Here is a 20,270-nt window from a genome sequence, read left to right as displayed (position 1 = left end):
AGGAGTGAAGGGTTTCGCCTGGGTCAGCACCTGTAATTGCAGCCACGTGTCTGCTAGATGCTTAACTCAAAGAGTGTGGGGGATCTCCCCGCTTGCTTTTCACCATGCACATGGCTCAGTGGGATGTCTTTTCATTGTGTAACCAGTGCAAGCCCTCGTGACGATTTACCATGAGGGTGAGCTCTTGCTCTGCTGTGAGTTTCTTGGGGAAGTGAGGACCAGAAACCCATGCTGTTCCCCTGTCTGGCCCAGCCTGTTGGAGCAAGTCCCCCACGCCCCCTCCAGGGGGGCCCTGTCTAAGGTCTGTCAGCAGCAAACACCATGCTGCTTACAGAACTGCTGCAAAGGAGTTCCAGGATCTCTGCAGGAGTGTAGAAATGACAAGGGACAGGGCTCTCTCACTGGCTAGCAGTGCCACAGGTGTGAGGAGGTTTTCAGATTTCAGCTGGACAGGGCCCTGAACAGTCTGATCCAAGTCTGAAGTTAGTTTGCTGGGAGCAGAGTTGGACAAGAGATCACCAGAGGTCCTGCCTAACCTCATTTTGTCTATAATACTCTGTGGGAGTCTCTTCTAACACCTTCCCTCTTCTTTTCCCTTCACACCAGACTTCACAGTTGAATACATCCAGCGGGGTGGCCTGAGAGACCCTCTCATCTTCAGGAGCTCTGATGGCTTGGGGATAAAGTAAGTGTCAGGGCAAAGAGTGATGGGTGGGTGACTCCGGCCTGACTTCTTGCCTGTCTCCATGTTGTGGGGGATCTGATCCTGGTAGCTGGATCTGTGTGCTGCCAAGCTGATGTGACCGTGTCCTGTCCGCATTGTTGTGGAGTGAGCAGAGGAAAGCATCTTCCGTCTCGCATATCTTATTCTTGCTAGTCTGTTTGGGCTTAAAATGAGAGGACTGAATTGGCTGTAGGTGATCGCAGTTCAAATGAATGCCTGGCAGGTCCTATTACTGCTCTGATGCAGTATCTGGCTTTGTTTTTTTGCCTGATAATATAGGCAAATATTACCAGATAGTTCAGCAATTTGTACTATATCTGGCATTTTTGAGAAGTCAGACTTGGTCTGCCCAACATGTTTTACTACTAAACTGCTGTCTCTCTCTTGCTTCAGTATGTCAGTTAAGGCTTACTGCTTTGAGAGTAAAGCTGTACTGATGGAAAATTTTGCATTAATGGTGTTTATATAAATACAATATGGGAAGGAGATGTAGTTTTAAGGCAAATAATACTATATCAAAACATTATAGCTGAGAAGCTGGAGGTATAAATTAGTTCTAGCAAACTTTGTCAGAGCCAGTATCAGCAGCGTTACTGTTAACTTCAGAGACTGGCTACGAGAGGATGGGCAGTGCAGGATGTACTGTAATCTGGTGAATTAGCAAATTGTGCCAGGCTCAGACTTGGGAGGGTACGTGTTTGGTACCGGGGATTCCAGTGTGGGTAAAACTGGATTCTCCCAAGCTTTTGGTTATTTTTCTGGGTCTAGAACTGCTTGAACAGGTGCCTGCCCTTTCTGCTTGTGATAGTGGTGTTTGTGCAGATAAGTTAGACTAGTTATGTTGTGTCAGTGAAATATACTGTTTCTCCTGATTTAGCTATGTCCTTTGCCTTTAAAGCCTTTAAAATGAGAGCTAGGATTTCTTAGCTCAAGGCCTGTTTACTCATTTACCAGCAGTCACTGTACTCTGGAGATGTTATATCCAATTCCCAAATCACTCCTGCTTCACTAGCCAGAAGCTGGGCCCAGTGCTTCAGCCAAACTTGTGCCCCCAGAGATATAGATGCATGGATCCTTAGCCATGTCTTCGCCTACACCCAAGAGGCAAAAAGCAGCAGCGTGCCAATGTGGGGTTACGGCTGGGAATGGTCTGCAACCAGAAGCACTTCATGATTTTTTTAGCAAGGTGTTTGTCCTGCAGGATGCCAGATCCGGACTTCAGCGTGAATGATGTGCGGCTGTGCGTCGGTAAGTGTCTCCTGTTGTTCGGGGACCACCACAGTGTGCCTGAGTTGCGCCCTGGGCAGACAGGGAGAAGTTGGGAGTCATCGGGTGTATCAAAGCTAGAAGTCTGGTTTTGTGGCTCCCCCAGTGTGCAGCTGGTTGAACATGAGCTGTCCTTTGCCAGCGGATCACAGCTCTTACCTGCTTGAGGAGTCTAGTTTGACCTGAAGCAGTTTCTGTTTCGATGTAGGTATGGAAGAAGATGAAGTTATGGGAGAGGCCAAGACGTCGCACATGTGTGTGGGTGGGTTCTTTGAGGAAGGACCCGTGTCTCCTAGAGCTTCTCTTCTGGGTGGCCTGTTGTGCACAGAGATGGTTCCAGTGACATCTGTCTGTTCTGGCAGGGAGCCGACGGATGGTGGATGTCATGGATGTGAACACGCAGAGGGACATAGAGATGTCCATGGCACAGTGGGCACGCTACTACGAAACACCTGAGGCCGAGCGGGAGAAACTTTACAATGTCATCAGTCTGGAGTTCAGCCACACCAAACTGGAGAACCTGGTGCAGAGACCTGCTACGGTCAGTACGGCTCTTCCTTCTGCAGGGATGTCCCTTCCCTCATGCTTGTGGTTCTCTGCAGTAAAGGCGCAGCCTGATGCTTGAGTGCAGCAGGAGAGGAGCTGCTCATAGCATGTATGGGCTCAGCCAGGGATGCCCCTGCTGCACTCTGGAAGCTGCTGGAGCTGGTTCTGTGTTTGACTTAGATCAGCAGCTGCAGCCGATCTCACAGTCAGGCTGGGGCTGCTTTGCCTCAACTGTAGTGGCCATGGTCAGGTGCAAGTGCCTCGTACTGCTCTGAGGCTTGGTGCAGAGCTCGCTCTTGCCTCCTACCACAGGGATCAGCTCTCTTGTGGTCAGAGAGGTGTAGGGCAGGGGTAGCTTTTCCTAGTGCCTTGGCCAGGTGTGAAACTCCAGCTGGGTCTAAAACAGACAGCAGGGCTTGGCGATACTTGCTGCATTTTGAGAGACCAGCAAAATCCTGGATGTCAGTTAAGCTTTGTGGCTGGCTTGGTGTTTGGAAACCACAGTCCCGTTAGGACAGCACCCCTGTGTTCAGCTGCATAGACTCCAACGAGATCCACAAGATGGCAGGGAGTGCTGCTGATGCAAAGGGCTGAAATTTCTGAAGGCAGAGGAGGCCCAGACTGGGGCTGCCCTGGAAAGGGGGGCAGCAGGCTGGCTGTCTGGCAGGGGGAGGAATCAGCAGCTCCTACTGAAGTGTGAAAGGTGGGATGTCCAAGATAGACATCCTGAATTCCTTCTCGGTCAGTAGAGAGGAACAGGCAGCTCTGTAGGGACATTTGTTTCTCTCTGTTAACTGCAGAGGGAGCCTGGACATCTCTGCAGGCTCTGGCTCTCCTGAAACTTAGCGAGTTGAAGCCCACCTTGGCAGATGCTGCCCAGCGTGTGTTTTGTGTAAGACCAGTGCATAGCATTTCCTGGCTGACCCCCAAGTAGAAGAGCAGCATCCTGGTGCCATGCTTGGGATCTCGCTGCAGTGTTGGCTGCCTGTGTGAATTCAGAGGCTCACCAGAGTCAGAACAGCTGGTTCCAAATGCTTTATGTGCAGCATTGCACCAGTGGAACAGGAAAGGTTGCTGGGGTGTGCAAGAGCTAAAATGGGAGTATCATGGCCATTCAAGTAACACCAGGCCCTCCGTCCCTTCCTTGCTCCCGTAGTTTGTTGGGGGCCTGCTCTGAACTGGGTTTTCTGGTAATCTCTGCACAGCAGTGCAATGGTTTAGGTATGTCCATTGCAGGGGTACTGTGCCCTTTTTTTTAACCATACTCATGTCTCCCACCTTTCTGCTGCAGGTGGATTTGATTGACTGGGTTGATAACATGTGGCCCAGACACCTGAAGGAGAGTCAGACAGAGTCCACGAATGCTATCCTGGAGATGCAGTATCCGAAGGTGCAAAAGTAAGTGACTTGCTTTTGCTGCCTGCCACCGCTGGCACAGCTCAGGATCTCTTGCAAGAAAACAGCCCAAGGGAGAAGCAGTTTGTTCCAAGGGGAAGTGGGAGGAACGTTCCCCCTGTTTATTTCAGTGGGTGACATCTGCAATTAGTTATTTAAGTCCTTGCCAAATGCTGTGCAGAAGGGCAGTCACGTCACCTCCAGGAGCTTTCTGTGCTTCGGGGAAATTCTTGGTGCTCACCACCTTGAGGCATCTGGAGTTGTTGGAGCTGCTAGGTGTAGGTGTAGGCCAGACCTGTGGCTTGGGGGTTTCTAGAGCTGCTGGGTATATGAGTATGGAAGCTCTCCTCTTGCCTGGACTAGATCTTTTTGAGGGGATGTGATAGAAATGCGAAGTGAGCTCTCCTGCAATCCATCACCTCCTTGCACCTAAAGTGCTTAGCACTGCAGTGATTAATTGCTGGCACTGCGCTGAGCTATTGGCCTGGGTTTAGGCAGTCCATTCACTTTGAATACACTGCATCTGTTTAGAACAATGGGTCACCTCCCATTTACACCTTATTGTTGTCTTGCTTTCCACCAGGTACTGTCTGATGAGTGTCAAGGGCTGCTACACAGATTTCCACGTGGACTTCGGTGGTACTTCTGTGTGGTACCATATCCACCGAGGAGGAAAGGTACAGACTTCATCTGTGTGCAGCATTTGCTCTGTGATGGGTGACTTCCAGTTAGAATTGTGCAGGGACTTCTCTGTATGGGTGTTCCTCACCTAGCTGTGTGTTGTACTGGTGCCTGCCTTGGAGGAAGTCCATCTGGAAGGGGAACTGGGAAGGTGCCAGTCCTCCCACCTGCCCTTAGGCAGGGTGAATTGCACCTTAAGCTCCCCTTACAGCTGGGGTGTTAAATCTGTTCTCTTAACTTTCAGAAAACAGATCTGTAGCAGTTCAGTGCTATAACAGTGAAGGGGCTGGCTAGCTAGCACAAGTAAGTAACTTGCTAGCACTTCAGTTGCCCTAGAGAGCACAATCATGTTCAGAGAATGAAACATAACCAACATCACATCCTTGCTGGGAGAACATCCCTTCCAATTGCTGTTGTGTGGATGTGCCTGTTATCACAGATTTAGTCTAGGCTTTGGCATTACCACTGTAATAGCGTGGAGAAGCTTGTATTTAAGTTTTTGCTAACTGCAGTTGTCAGCAGTGCAGCTGTTAAGGAAACTGCACTGCTGCTCAGGGTAGCAGTGGATCAGATTCAGCCGTTTGTTTGAAGTGGTGCATTCAGAGCAGCAAACTATGATGGTAGCTCAGCTTGGCATTATTAACAAAAGCTAATGCAGAGGAAAATACCATGTAATGCAGAATTTACCGAAGGCAGACCTCACCTCTGTTGCCCTGTGAAATGCATCCAGCTCCTAAACTCAGCCCTTGTGAGCAAGTGGAAGAGACCTCAGGACTTATGGTTAAAACCATTAGCCATCTAGGGTTGAATTCATCAGTGACCCAGGAAGGAAAGAAGGCTTCCTCTGGCTTTGGGCCCGTGGTGGCTGGACGTGCTCTGAGAAAGAGCCTTGGACAGCCGTCATGGTAGGGAGCCCTTTTGATTTTAACTGCTGAGAAGGAACTGTCCAGCTGGAGGGGCTCCCTCTGCAGTCAGTGAGGACAGATTTCTAGGATGAAACTTGGACTACAAGGACAACTCCTGGGCAATTATTTCATCCCATCTTTCTCCACTGACTTAGTCTAGGTTGAGGGAAGGCAACAAGCTCTGCCCCACTTAAATAATCTGGGCTTTTCACCCACATCTTGCAAAGGAGATGTAGCTGCCAGGCTCCCCAGTGATTCTGATAGTTTGTGGCTCCAGTGATTTTCCTCAAAAGATGGGCTAACAGTCTCTGAAGAGCCTAGCTGGGGGGGATGGATATCTACTTGCTCATCTGTACAACATGGAGACACACATGCAAATCTCTAGTTCAGTTGGCTCTGAATAACATGGTAGCATTCAGAAAGGTGCAGGTAAATATATCCTTTCTTTCCAAGTACTCTGTCGTCAGTGGGTTTTACATCTATCAACACTGTCTTTGCAAATAACACCTTACAGGACATCCCAAGCTCGGTCTAGGTGTGATGCTCGGTGCATCAAGTTGGGAAGGCCCTTGTTCAGTGGCTTGTCCTCTCAGATGGGACAGCCGTTAGGTCAGTTGACTGGGGATTTCTGCAGGTTTGCATCCTCTGGGGGTGGGGAGAGGAAGATGTTTGGGTACCTGGAGAGGGAGCAGGACAGATCAGGAAGAAGCAGGGGATGGTCAGTGCAGTGATTTACATATATGTATTTTCTTTGCTTGCAGATATTCTGGTTGATCCCTCCTACACCCCAGAACCTGGAGCTCTACGAAAACTGGCTTCTCTCAGGAAAGCAGGGTGACATTTTTCTTGGGGACAGAGTGTCAGAGTGCCAGCGCATCGAGCTCAAGCAGGGCTACACATTTGTCATCCCCTCAGGTACAGTAGGGTGGGCAGTTGCATCCTGGCTTTTGCCAGGGTTGTGGCAAGAGGCTGAAACTCCTGGGACACAAGCTGAATCAGAACAGGCAGAATTTAGCTTTCTCCTTCGTGAGTAACAGGGAGATGTTACGTGGCTCTGTCCACTTGCTTGTTGGCTCCCAAACCATGGTTGATATGGCACTGTGGATTCCACCCAAGTGACCAGAAAACTCCATCTGGCTCACATCATGCTTGATCAGTTATTAAAGGAGGCTTTCCCAGGGCCCATCATGCTGACATGCAGAGCAGTGCACGCTGATGATAGAGGCTGGCCCAAGACAGCACAGCTCCTCTACTTCCTGGCTCTCTTGTGAAATCTCTGCAGAGTTATTTTCAAGTTGTGAAGCAAGAAAGAAAGCCAGTGTGTGTGTTTAGGGAACGAGGTGACTGCTCTGGACGCAAGGAAGGATGATGGCAGTCTGGAGTACTGGAGATGGGAGAAATGGAAAACATAGAGCTAGAAGTGGATGTTGGAAAATTCTGAAACCTGATAGGGAGCTGGGAAGCTGTAATATGGAGAGACTTGCAGGTAACAGCAGAAGGCTTGAGCAAGGAGACTTTGAGGTTGGGAGTGGGAACACTTTCAAAGCTCTGAGCAGACGGGTCCAGGGAAAGAAGCAGAACACTGATCCTGGCTCTTTCCCTGAGAGATCCCTCCGTTGTGGTCATAGTTTGCTAAAGGAAGTTAAGGGAAATCTTTAGCCTAACTTGGTTAAGCAGGCAGAATGAATTGGAGGGCATCAACAATGTCTTGTTTGCACAATTAGTGCAGTGCTGTGCTAGAAAGCAGCAAAGCAGAAGCAATGCGGTGGGTGGAACAGCAGCCCAAACTGGGTTGTTCACAAGGACTGGCTCACAGCCTTTCAGGACCTGTGATTTGAACCTGGGATGTCTGTAAAATGTTGTGCTTGCGCTAGGGAATACTCCCTTGCAAGTAGAAGGATTATGGGACCCTTTTCAAGGCTTCTGATAAAACTGCTTCATAAAAATTTCTTCCATAAGGCTCTCTGATGGCAAAGAACGGTGTAACCTGCTGTTTCCTGCAGTGCAGGAATAAGTTGTGTTGTACATGCATACTCCTGTAGCTTACAGCAGGACCAGGAAGAGAAAACACCAGGGATTGCACGAGTTACTCATTTGAGTCATGGTACCGTGAACTTCTTTTGAATCGAGTGGCCTTGCTCTAAGGAAAGCCGTGCTGGAATCTACAAAATGTTGGGCTTGCCTGGATTGCTTAGTCTTTGAAATAAGAGTTTTTTTATTGTTTTTTGAATTGTTCAACAAACTCTGGAAAACTGTTCTCCTCGCTGCTGGTGTCATTAGGCCTAATGCAACCAGGAAGCAACTTTGCAGAGACAACAGGGTGACAAAAAGCTGTGGACAGGAGGTAGATACTGACACACTTACTACCATGGGAAGATGTGAGGCCAGGTCCACAGATGTATTTAAGTGCCTAAATACAAGTCTGTCTTTAGCTCATAGGTGGGTAAAGTGAGCCGAGTATTAATTCGGCAGTGATGCTTCAGGAGGAGCGCACATTGTTGTGGTAACACAGCAACGTCAGCCCTCAAAGAGCTGGGATCTAAGCGGTCCAATCCTTGCCTCCTGCTGCCACTTGTACTGGCTGATGTGTGTGGGGTCAGTAGCTAGTCTGTGTGTTAGCAGCTACCCTAGGTGTAGGAGTAGTTTAAGGGTGTATCTATCAGAGTAGACTTAGCTGAGTAGCATGGAGGTTGTGCAGTTTGAGAGCCCTTCTCTGAAGATCAGAGTGCATAAGAGATTGCAAAGGAATTGAATTAGTAGGGGTACACTTGTAAGACTTTGTCCTTACCTAATTGCTCAGAAGGACTCTTCAAACTCTTTCTCCCCAAGGTTGGATCCATGCTGTGTACACTCCCATGGACACGTTGGTTTTTGGAGGCAACTTCTTGCACAGCTTCAACATCCCTATGCAGCTCCGGATCTACAGCATCGAAGACCGCACGCGGGTAAGGAGAGCTGAGAGGACCTGGCCTCCTGGGATGGCAGGGAGGGTGCAGCCAGGAACAGTGCAGGCAGGCTGCTTGCGTCTCCCCCCGTGACAAACTGCTCGAACTCCAGCTGTTCTTAAGCGAGACGTCACAGCCTGCTAAATGTATGGGCAGGAGCCTGGGTGAGGGACAGCCTGCAGCTTGCACTAAGGATGTTATTTCCTTCATGCTGCCTCCAGTCTGACACTAGGAAACCTCGCAGGGAGTGTGATGGGAATCTCCCCAGGCAAGGCAGCCAGAGAAGAAGGCAGCAGCATGGTCGTGGGAATGCATCCAGCAGACCTTGCCTCTTCCCTTACCCAGTTGCCTTCTGCTCCTGTTTGGCATTGATCCTAGACCTTGATGTGGTAAAAATGACTGAAGTGAAAGGCTTCCTGAGGTCTTGAGCCAAGAACACGGCTGACAAGTGGGTGCTTTCCCTTGCTCCTTGGGGAGGCATGGGTCCTGCAGCCCTCAGCACCTGCAGAGAAGCCTCAGGATGCACCTGGGCTATGACAGACCGGCCTCTCTGAAAAGGTTCAAGGTGCTGCAGCAGGCAGGACTTGTGGGTTAGCACTCAAATGCCAAGCCAATATTCAAAGGAGCCAAGACACAGGAGGATGGACTGTGTGCCTGCTCCACCCCGGGCAGTGTAGCCTCAGGAAGGTGCAAGGCAGGCAGCAGGGTCAGGGACATCTGCCTCCGTGTGAATTGCCAGCACTGATGTGACAGAGTCCTGGTGGCCCCACTGTCTAGCAGAGAGCCGACAACTCCTCTTGCAATAGACCATCCCTTTCCCTTTCCCTTTCCGCGTACATGTACTGTCAGATGCTGTGCTGTGGCTTGGGAAGAGGGCTTGAACCTTTACCTTCAACTGAAGCCTCTTGTGGCACCTGCTGTTGTCCTGCACTAATGCGAAGGAGGTCTGTGGGGGAAGCACGGTGAAGAGCTGCGACCCTAACAGGCAAACAAAATGTTAATGGCTTACAAGCGAGAAGTACCTGGTCTCTGCTCTCCTTCCACAAGGAGAATTACATGAGGCTGCCAGAAGCAGGAATGATGCTGTAACATGTGTACGTGCATTTCCTGCCTCTCAGGAGGGGATTGGTCTGGTTCAGGGCAGCCAGAGCGGTTTCCGAGCAGCCCTGTGGAGAAGCCGGCCTGAACTGATCCCCTTCCCCTTCCCTCTTTTGCAGGTCCCAAACAAGTTTCGTTATCCCTTCTATTACGAGATGTGCTGGTACGTGCTGGAGCGCTACGTCTACTGTATCACCAGCCGCTCACATCTGACCAAGGACTTCCAGAAGGAATCGCTCAGCATGGGTGAGCCCCTGTTCCTTCCTCGCACGGCCCTGCGGGCCCTGCCTGGCTCAGCCGTGTGGTAGGCAGGGAGGGTTGTGTGGGAAGAACAAGGGACTATCACTTCTTCAATTTCACGAGGTGGTTTCTTCGGGTATTTCCTCTCTTTTCCATGTCTGCTCTGCTGAACAATCAGAGGGCATTGCAGACTCGCCGAAGGTTGTGTGGTTTTTTGTTGTTTTTTTTTTTTCTTTTGAGCAAGAAGTTAAAACTAGCCAGACTGCTGCTTCCTCCTTTGCCATTGCAACAGGTTCCTTTCAGCTGCAAAACCAGCACACGAGTTCCTGGCCTTGCTGGTACACAAAAAACCTTTAACAGAAGAGGGGAGGATAGCAGCAGTAACCGCGGTTTGCTGTGGGCTGCAGGGCTTTAAGGCTCTCTTGCTGATCAGGGCTTTCCTGCATGCAGAGTTTGAAGAGCTATGTCAGAAGTTTATTATCAAGGGGGTCTCTCGCAAAAGGATTATTTGGCTTTACAGCCAATGCAGACGGGCCATGCAGTGGTTCAAGAAATGATTTGTTACAGAGACCCTTCAGAGTGGGAGAGAGCTGGATTGCCTCCGCTGTAAATACCCACTTCTGGGCACCTCTCCTCACAGACAGAGCCCTTTGGGAATGTGGAGAAATCGCTCCCAGCTTTTGTTAGTGTTAGGGGAGGCTTCTTTATTATGCACAACCAGGCTCAGAGACCTCATGGCCATCTAGCAAGTCCACGTCCTCTGTTTCCTATCATGAAGGCAGGATTGAGGTCTCAAGTCACTCCCAGGACCAGATGGCTGGAGATCCCTAAGCAAATCCAGCCAAATACAGCTCTAATGTCATCTTCCTGAGGCTTCCCATGCCTGGCCTTCAACAAAACAAGCTGGGAATGGGAAAGGGTTTTAGCTGTTCTTTACTAGCAGCTGTGTGCCCCATCCTTTCTCTGGCCTTGTCCCACATGTATCTGCTGTTGTAGTGACTGGGGGGATTCCTCTAGAAACTAAATGTCTGCTGTGACCAAGTGACCGGCCACTGTGCTTTTCTCTCACTCTTTCATGGCAGATATGGAGTTGAGCTCCTCAGACTCAGTGAACATGGAGGAAGAGGAGGAGGAAGAGGAGGATGCAGCAGGGAAGGAACCCAGGCGACCAGTCACAAGGCGGTCTGTTCTTACCAGCCCCGTAGCCAATGGTGCCAATGTGGACTACGATGAACTGGGCAGGAGCTGTCGGAGCAGCCTGACAGGTCTGAAGAAGAGCCCGTCTATGGACTCTTCCAACTCTAGCCGGGGCTCCCAAAACGGCCAGGCCTGGGACCCACACGGCGGCAGCCCGCGCAAGAGCAGGAGGGTGCACCTGACGCAGTTTGAGCTGGAGGGGCTGCGCTGCCTGGTGGACAAACTCGAGTCACTCCCCCTGCACAAGAAGTGTGTTCCCACTGGCATCGAAGATGAGGATGCCCTCATCGCTGATGTCAAGGTATGTAGGCATGAGGAAGCCACGAGTGCTGCCGTTCCTCGGGACTGCCAGGGTGTGTCTGCTTCCCGGTGGCATCAGAGGTGGAAAGGTGACCCTGGACTTACCTAGTCCTGGTGTAGGGGATGATGAGTCTGCAGGCTCGCACACCTCTTCCTCCACTACCTGAGGCTAATGTCACACCAGCTGATGCTGACGGACAGCCCTAGCTTGGATTTTGGGTTGGGACTAGCAGGAGCAATAACTGCTCTTGGCCAACGTGGCCGAGAGTCTTCTGGGCCTTGCCTGTGTCCCTTACAAGTGTTAGTGCTTGTTTACAGTGATTTGTTTCCACTTCTGGCTCTGGCCTCCTTAGGCTGCTGGACACTGAGCCCTTTCCTTGCCCCAGGTGGATTTGGCCTTGTTTCTTAGGGTGTTTTGCAGGGTATGATCTTGGGTTCCATGAGAATCTTTGCCTGCTCTACAACCTGTGCTGACTCCATGAATCACAGAATATCCCATGTTGGAAGGGACCCACAAGGATCATAGAGTCCAGCTCCTTGGCGTTTTAGCCCTTTCAGCACTGAAGTGGGAATTTCAGCCTCACTCTACCTCAGAAATCCATTCTGGGTATGCAAGTCTATGGGGCCAGATGGGATCCTCCTGAGGGTACTGAGGGAGCTAATGGAAGTGCTCGCCAAGCTGCTTTCCATCATTTATCAGCAGTTCTGGCTATCCAGCGTGTGGTCCCAGTCGACTGGCAACTAGCAAACGTGATACCCATCTACAAGAAGGGCCAGAGGGAGGATCCGGGGAGCTACAGGCCTGTCAGTCTGACCTCTCATGCTGGGGAAGCTCATGGAGCAGCTTATCTTGAGTACAATCACATAACACTTACAGGACACCCAGGTGATCAGGTCCAGTCAGAATGGCTTTATCAAAGGCAGGTCCTGCTTCACCAACCTGGTCTTCTACCACAAGGTGACGCGCTCAGTGGATGAGGGAAAGGCTGTGGATGTGGTCTGCCTAGACTTCAGTAAGGCTTTTGACACTGTTTCCCAAAGCATTCTCCTGAAAAAGGTGGCTGCTCAAGGCCTGGACGGGAGCATGCTTTGTGGGGTTTAAAACTGGCTGGGTGGCCAGGCCCGAGGAGTCGTGGCTCAGTGCTGGGTCCAGTTCTCTGTAATATCTTCCCCAGTGATCTGGACGAGGGGATCGCGTGCACCCTCAGCAAGCTGGCAGAGAACACCAATGTGGACAGGAGTGTTGATGTGCCTGAGGGCAGGAAGGATCTGCAGGGGGACCCGGATAGGCTGGACCGATGGGCCGAGGCCAACTGTACGAGGTTCAAGGCCAAGTGCCGCGTCCTGCACTTGGGGCACAACAACCCCATGCAAGGCTGCAGGCTGGGGGCAGAGAGGCTGGAAAGCTGCCTGGCGGGAAGGGAGCTGGGGGGATTGGTGGGCAGGCGGCTGAACAGGAGCCAGCGGTGTGCTGAGGTGGCCAAGAGGGCCAACAGCATCCTGGCTTGTATCAGAACTGGTGTGGCCAGCAGAGCAAGGGAAATGATTGCCCCTCTGTACTCAGCCCTGGTGAGGCCACACCTCGAGTACTGCTGGGGCCCCAACATAAGAAGGACATGGATGTATTAGAACAAGTCCAGAGACCACAAGGATTATCAAGGGGCTGGAGCACCTCTCCTGTGCTGACAGGCTCAGAGAGTTGGGGTTGTTCAGCCTGGAGAAGAGAAGGCTCCAGGGGGACCTAGAGGCTTTCCAGTACCTAAAGGGAGCCTGCAGGAAAGCTGGGCAGGAACTCTTCATCACAGAGCATAGTGATAGTACAAAGGGGTAATGATTTAAAACTGAAAGAGGGTAGATTTAGATTAGACACCAGAAAGTTCTTCACTCAAAGGATGGTGAGGCCCTGGCACAGGCTGCCCAGAGAAGCTGTGGATGCCCCATCCGTGGAAGTGTTTAAGGCCAGGCTGGATGGGGCTTTGAGCAACTTGGCCTAGTGGAAGGTGTCCCTGTCCATGGCAGGGGGGTTGGAATCAGATGATCTGTAAGGTCCTTTCCAACATAAACTATTCTGTGATTTTAGTCCCTCAAACCATGGTTACTTTCTGTTCCCTTCCTTGCTAACGGTGATCTGTTCAGCTGTCTGCCTGTAGTGAAGCTGACAGCCATCGGTGTACCCTGGTCTGTGCTGTTGTGTTTCTTTTTCCAGTCTCCAGATTTTGCAGGGCATTTGGTGAAACTGATGCTGCGCTGGGAGCAGCAGGGTGCAGCTCAGGGCCCCGGCACTGGCCCCCATGCCTGAGCCTTGCAGGCACCACTGGTGCTTGGCTGCAGCAGCAAGCATGGGTGCTGTTAGGGGGCTGTAGCTGTTTCCACGTGGCTTTTGAAAGCATGCTGTGCCGTGGCCTTCGGAGCACGCAGAGTGTTTCACCCTTGGACCCAGCAAGGGGAACTGGTGTGTTGCGCCGTGTGTCTGAGGCAGAGCATTCGAGGTTGTCAGAACTGAGCTGGGTTTGGGACTTGTGCAGCGGACGCGCCGCGTTCTGGAGCAAAGGGATGGTTCCCTGAGACCCACTGGCCCCGTGCCCAGCTGTGTCTGGCAGATGAGCTGGGGGTGGAAGTCACTGCAGGCTGGTCAGAGCGAGTGGCTCCCCTGAAGGCCTTGCTCCCTAATGCCACCTGTCCTCCGGGTTCAAAAGCACATTGAGGGGCAAGGCCTGGTCCCTCGGGACTGGCAGCCCCACAGGTCAAACCTGTTACAGGGTGCCCACATGGCACACACATCCTTAGTCATCAGCTGCAGGGAATGGGACCAGCTTGTCAAAGTACTGCAGACCTCTTCTTTTAAAACTTGTGTTTTCCTCCGAGGTGATAGAACTGTCAAACTAGTCCAGTGCTTGTATCCCAAAAAGGGCTAAGGCATTTCTGCCTAGACCTTCTAATTGGTCTGGTCACTGAAAAGCCTTGTGAGCAAAGGGCTAACTTCTCCTATCAGCAGTTTGCATGGAGAAGAGCATATTTTTGTAGGCAGGATGAGTTGTTATCAAGAGCAAAGCAGCCACATCATAACTTACAGATGGTGTTTGGGTCATGTTTCTTATGTAGATTCATGTACAACTCCCTCCTCTAACAACTTTAGTGCTCTCTCACGGTACCTGGGCAGTGTGCGAGCGCAGCCCTTCCTGCCAGGATGCCTGCTGGGTCTCATTCTGGTGCTCCTGCCCTCCCGTGCAGCCCATGCTGCAGGTGGGATCCCTCGTGTTTCACCCTAGGCCTGGATCTCTTCTGGTCTGGAGCTTGTTGGAATTCCTCCACTGTCTCTCTTTATACGCTGGTAGAGAGCTAGAGCCTAATCCGGTTTGAGTGGCTTAACTTCGAAATGGTCAGCAGGACCTGCCTGCATCCCCAGCATCGGAGCCTGCCTCTGGGGCCATCGCTCTGTAGCAGTACTCGTACCCTTGTGTTACCAGGTGAGGTTGTTAGTCCCCAGACCCGGCCAGCAGGGCTGCCGGAGGGAAGCACAGAACCAGTGTGGTTTTGGCACTTACCAGCTTCGCTGCCATCGCCGGGAAGCTGCCTCCCAGTTCGGGAGATGCGTTGTGGAAGGCTCCCGTGGCTCTTGGAGCACCTGGAGGTGGCACAAGGAGCATGGCTGCTCTGAGGCTAGGACGAAGCTGGCATCTGTCACCCGAAAGAGCAGGACGGGGCTGGTGAGAGCATCAGGCTGCGAGCTCTGGGCTTCTCGCAGTACCACTTTTGCCACCGCCTCTTGTGCGATGACCGTGAGTTCAGGACGCCTGTGTGCTGGGCCACGTGAAGAACCGTGCTTCTGCGTCCTGTCATGAGCTGAGCCCGGAGCTGCCGCACGGTGGGACCTGACGCTCTGCATGTGACAAAGGTATGCTTCCAGCTCTGTGGCCAGAGGAACTGTCCATCCACTGAAACCCATCCCAGACAAGGCTGCGTCAGGCACTGCGAGTAGGAAGAAAAGCATGTTGCCACCTCTACCTCCACTGTAACCTCTTAGCTTTACCTCATGCATCCCTTGGACCGCTCCTGGCAATGCCATCGCTGCCTTCTGCTCTACCGTGGCTTAAATGGGAGAGCCTGCAGAAATCAAAATGACTTCTAGCACTGCCTCAGGAGGAGATCTGCTTTTGGGGAATGAAGCTGACACACAATCCTCTTCTAGCACTGAGTCTTGCTGAAACATCTCCTTGAGTTCGGTGATGTCTCCATTGACGGTCTGGACTGGAGTCACTGGATCATTGGCAAAGAGGGAATGTGTGATAGGTCTTGCCACCTTTGGGCTGCTTCTGTCCACTGCTCCTGACCCAGCTTGGGGTGTGCTGCTTCCCCTCACTTAGATTTCAGAGGAGCAGGGTAGTCCATGAGGCTCTGGCTCCTTCGGCAGCTCAGCTGCCTCTGGAGTGGCTGGACCTGCTGCTGGCTGGCTGCTGGCAGGCTGAGCCCCTGCCCCAGCTCTTACCTTGCTGCAGTGCTGCCAAGCCCCTTGGCATCGGGAGCAGTCACAAACTGGCTGCATTTGGGTTCTGCCTGGCAGCACTGGAGCACCAGGCATTACAAAAATAAGAAGTCTCTCTCCCAAAAGTGAGGATCCTGTCTCCAGAATCTCTTTTTATAGCCCCCGGTATGGCTTCCCACATACCTGGCTCAGTGTTGCACAAAGTCTTTCGGTATCAGAGACGACATCTTGCTCTTCTGGCAGGTCTGTTCCTCCTATGGGTCACGTCTGTTCCCAAGACAGTTTGGTTTTCCGTGTGCTTTTGTCAAAGAGAAGCAGTGAACATGGCAGCTTGCTGAAACCCAGAGGATGTAAAAGTGCTGATGAGCAGCCATGGGAGGGGTGCGTGGTCTCGGGGCACTCCGTGGGGAGTGTCTGCCCCGTCCCTGCTTCGTGCAGGTGATGGGAGGCTGAGAGGACTCAGTGAGGAACAGGGGCTGCTGCCACCAGGGCTGGACAGTGAAGGGTCAGGGTGGCCGGTGAGCTGTGGTAGGTCTTCCCATGATGGGAAGGCAATGCTGGCCACGCTCCTGCCTTGCCTACAGGTGAGATGAGATGAAACCACAGCATGGAGCGTGGGGGCTCCCTGTGCATGTGCTGGCGGTACGGCTTTCAGGGCACGTCTGGCAACTGCCATGGAGTGAGCTCGGCCGGAGTCCCTGCTGTCCTGCCCGAGCAGAGGTGACCTCTGCATGCCGTTTGATGTGCTTGACTTTGGCGATGACCTGGGGCCCGCACGCTCCCTTGGAACACGGTTCCGGAGGTGGAGGCAGTCCGGGCACCGGCGTTAGGTCCATGCGCAACTTGTTCCTTGGGCTTTTTGGGGACGGGATGGATGAGAGCCGTAGGTGCTCGCAGATGACGTGCATCAGGCGTGGGAGCGGTCGTTTTTCCCTAGCGCTGCTTTTGGGGGGCTCGCTTTCTGTAAAAGAGCTTCCTCCATTTTAACCGCGGGGGGCTGGAGCGAGGCGGGGGGCTCTCCTGGAGCTGGGGCTGGCGGGGGGGGGGGGGACCTCGCTGCACCCAGCGGGGGCTTGTCCCCCTCTAGCGGCGAGGTCAGCGGTGGTCTTGGGACTACACCAGCTCCCCAACTTAGCCGCTGCGCGGCCGGGGGGCGGGATGCGGGCGCAGCCCCCTTCTTTTGGGGAGCTCCCCCCTCGCCTCGTGCCCGGGGCATCTCCTGCGCGGAGGAGGGTCTGCCCTCCGCCGGGACCCCGGCAGCTGCCCCGGAGGAGACAAAAGAAGGGCGCCGGGGCGGCTGGCCGCGAGCGGGGCTCCGGCTCGGCCCGGCCCAGCCCGGGGGGGGCCGCCCCGTTCCTCCGGCTGCGGTGGCGGCGGGCGGGGGGGGGCCGCGCCGCCGGGCCCCTGCGCCAATCCGCGCCGTGCCGGCCCCTCCCGGCGCTGCAGCACGACGGCTCTGCCCTCTCGGCTCGCCCGCTCGCTTTTTCTCTTCTGCCATCTTCCCGTTGCAAAGCACTGCTGGGAACCGCATGTGGGTGACGCAGCAGCATTGTTTCGGGCTCAGGAAGCTGCCGCCGCTGCCCCAGGGCTCGGGAGGAGCACGCGGCCGCCGGGGCGGCTGCCGGAGCCGGGGAGGAGCCGGGGGGGCTCGGGGCAGGGGGCGCAGCCGCGCTCCCGGCCATGTCCCTGAGGAGCGGGGGTCCGGAGCGGGGCCGCACGCTCTGAGCCGGCCCCCGGCGGCGGCCGGGGAGAGGGGGGGGGCCCCGAACCTCGCCGCGCAGGCACCGAGACAAAGAGGGCTCGGCAAACTTCGCCCCGGAGTCGCGGCAGCTCCAGAGGCACAAGGTCAGGCAGCTGGCACGGCTCGCGGGCTGGGGAGGGGACGCGGGGCTCTGGGACCCGGGGATCCCCAGCTTCCCCTCTCCCCCCCCCACCCACCCCCGGTGTCCCGGGCTGGCGCGTGGACTCACCTCTCCCCTCCCCGTCCCCCGGTCCCCCGGGCGTGCTGGCTGGCACCCAGCTCTCGTGGCCGGGGCAGTGCACGGCATGGCACGGCGTGCTGCTCGCAGGGTCCCCTCCCTGCTGCCTGCCCCCAGCGGGGTTGAGGTGGCCCGCACCCATCCTGGCTTCCAGCTGTCTGCAGCCCGAGGACCCTGGCACCCCCAGTGAGTGAACCGCCCCCCCCACACACCCAGTTTGGAGCGTGCCTGAGCCCCCCGCTGGGCCCCAGGCACGGGGAGACTGCGGTTCCCTGCGCACACGTGTGCGCGCGCAGCCTGGGTCCCCGACCTCTCCTTCCAGCCCGTGCTCAGGGGCCGGCTGGCCGGGAGGCGGAAGGTCTGCAGGCAGCGTGCTGTGCTGCTGGGGAACTGGGGGAGGCCGCAGCTTCCTGCCACCTCCAGAGCAGGGCGGGGGACGCGGTGCCGGAGCCAGCCCCAGCGTGCGGGCAGCTCCCGGGGACACCCGGCCGCAGGCAGCCCCGCACAGGGATGCCGGCAGGAGGCTGCTGCTCGCGTAGCCATGGCGACACCCAGTAAATAAAGCACCTTTGGCAGCGGGTGGGCTCGGTGGGGAGGGGGCTGCGGGCAGGGGGACAGAGCGCTGGGGGCCTGTGGGGCAGCGCGTCCAGCTGCCAGTGCCACGGGGGCACTCGCGTCACGGGGGAGCCGCTCCCAGCCACCCGCGGCTCGCACCGGGCTGCAGAGGGCTGCCGGGGGCACAGCAGTTGCGGGGGGCAGCGAGGGACCTATGCGCTTCCTCCCTTATGAATCCTGCTGGATTGCAGGAGCTCGGCGCTCTCTCCCAGCCACCGCACAGCGCGGGGCCTCGGGGCTGAAATGCAGTTGATGAAAGCATTCGTGCACATCGACTCGACAGAGCTTGTCTGTCTAATGTGGGGAGGGCTCGCTGCTCACGGGTGTGGGTGGAAAAGGGCTCCTTCCGTGCCGTGTTTAAAGCACGCTGGCCTTGGCATCTGGTCAGAGCCTGCCTGGCTGACAGGAGCATTGTTTTGCTCTGCTCACACCTGTCCTTTTTGTCTCTTTTTCTTTTCCCCCCCGCCGCCCTCCCTCTCCCCATCAGCTGCTGCTAGAAGAATACGCAAACAGCGACCCCAAACTGGCACTTACAGGCGTCCCCATCGTCCAGTGGCCCAAGAGAGATAAGGTAGGAGCTGCAAGGAGGGGCATGGGTGGCTGTTGCTGGAGGGTACCACGTGCGGCGTGGCCAATTACCTGCTGTGCAGCTGGGGCGCAGCGGTGCCGCCTCTGTACCTCCCTTGGGAGCCCGTGGGCAGTGGGGGAGCGCGGCAGGGCGCGGGGTTCAGCTGCCTCTGCAGCCCTGTGGGCAGCCCCGTGTGCTTGCAGCTGCAGAGGTCTCCGGCTGTGCTGGTGCCGGGGACAGCCCCGGCTGCTCTGCGTTCTGTAGCTGTGCTCAGAGGGGCTGGAGCCTTGGTGTTGGTGGGGGGGTGATTGCTGGGGGGACCTTGCACTGCAGTCTCGGGTTGCTGAGGGGGGGGGGGCCTGGATGGCGTTTCAGGGGAGAGCGTCGCTGTTGCGTTGCCTGGGAGGTGAAGGGTGAGGTGTGGGTGTCAATGATCAGCAGCTCCCCTGCCTGTTCGGCAGGCAGGCTGGCCCACCACTGCTAGGTGGGTGTGCGCCAGGGCTTGTGCCCCCGTCAGCACACTGCCCGTGCTGTGGTGCTGGCTCTTGCCCCCAGGGAAGGCAGCACCCTCCTGGGGGGTCTCTGCCTGCAGGTAGCAGCCAGCGTCTGAGGAGAGGGGCCTCGGCTTTCCCCTGCTGTTCCCTCTCCAGCCATGCTTGTAACCCAGGGCCCAAAGCTGCACTGAGCTCTGGGCGGATGGAGGTGAGGGCAGCCTTCCAGACTTCCCCTCCCTCTGGCTGCCTTCCCGTGCCCGCCAGGACAGCTCCCATGGTCACCTCTCCCCTCCTGCCAGGAGGCAGGCTTATGGGCGTGTGGGGAGAGCAGGGACCCCATCACGTTGGGAAGGATTGGTAACGCTCAGTCTGGGTGTCTGGGTACAAGCGATCTGCTCAGGTCACCCTTCAGAGGTGCCTGCCTGCCCTGTCCCGGGGTGTTCAGCATGACTTTGCTGGTCCTTGAGCAGTGCAAGCATCGCAGACAGCTTTTCTGGCGGAAGAGATCTGGAGATATTTGCATGCTTTGGGTGCAGCACTCAAATGCTTGGCATACCCACAGCTCTGTCCTTGCGCTGGCCTTTTGGGTGTACAGGATGTCATGGCCATTCCCAGAAGGATGCCGCAGCCAGCGGTGAGCTTGCTGATGGGATGCAGCAGGACAGATGCCGGCTGAGGAGCTGTCCCTTCCCACCCGTGCCCTTAACGGGCACTGGTTGCTCTCAGCACACCTCGAGCTGGCAGGAGGGGTGACCGGAGCACCGCTTCCAGAGCTGAGTCCCATCCCCATGAGGCTGGAGGAGAAACCTGGCTGCACAGAGGGGACGGGCTCTC

At 55.0% G+C, this 20,270-nt stretch overlaps 1 protein-coding gene across 1 annotated transcript in view; it reads left to right on the top strand.

Annotated features, from left to right (window-relative positions):
• The window catches only part of KDM2A (lysine demethylase 2A), a 46,324-nt gene that overhangs the window by 18,936 nt on the left and 7,118 nt on the right, over positions 1-20,270 (top strand). The window contains exons 5-14 of the mRNA XM_066997883.1: positions 607-685; positions 1,926-1,972; positions 2,353-2,531; positions 3,828-3,934; positions 4,515-4,608; positions 6,279-6,432; positions 8,347-8,462; positions 9,680-9,806; positions 10,883-11,298; positions 18,862-18,945. Of these exons, the coding sequence (XP_066853984.1) occupies positions 607-685; positions 1,926-1,972; positions 2,353-2,531; positions 3,828-3,934; positions 4,515-4,608; positions 6,279-6,432; positions 8,347-8,462; positions 9,680-9,806; positions 10,883-11,298; positions 18,862-18,945 (1,403 nt within the window). The remainder of the gene's footprint in view (positions 1-606; positions 686-1,925; positions 1,973-2,352; positions 2,532-3,827; positions 3,935-4,514; positions 4,609-6,278; positions 6,433-8,346; positions 8,463-9,679; positions 9,807-10,882; positions 11,299-18,861; positions 18,946-20,270) is intronic.

The sequence above is a fragment of the Anser cygnoides genome, chromosome 5, assembly GCF_040182565.1.
Source record: "Anser cygnoides isolate HZ-2024a breed goose chromosome 5, Taihu_goose_T2T_genome, whole genome shotgun sequence".
Taxonomy (NCBI): domain Eukaryota; kingdom Metazoa; phylum Chordata; class Aves; order Anseriformes; family Anatidae; genus Anser; species Anser cygnoides.
This window is presented reverse-complemented; position numbering and strand designations above follow the sequence as displayed.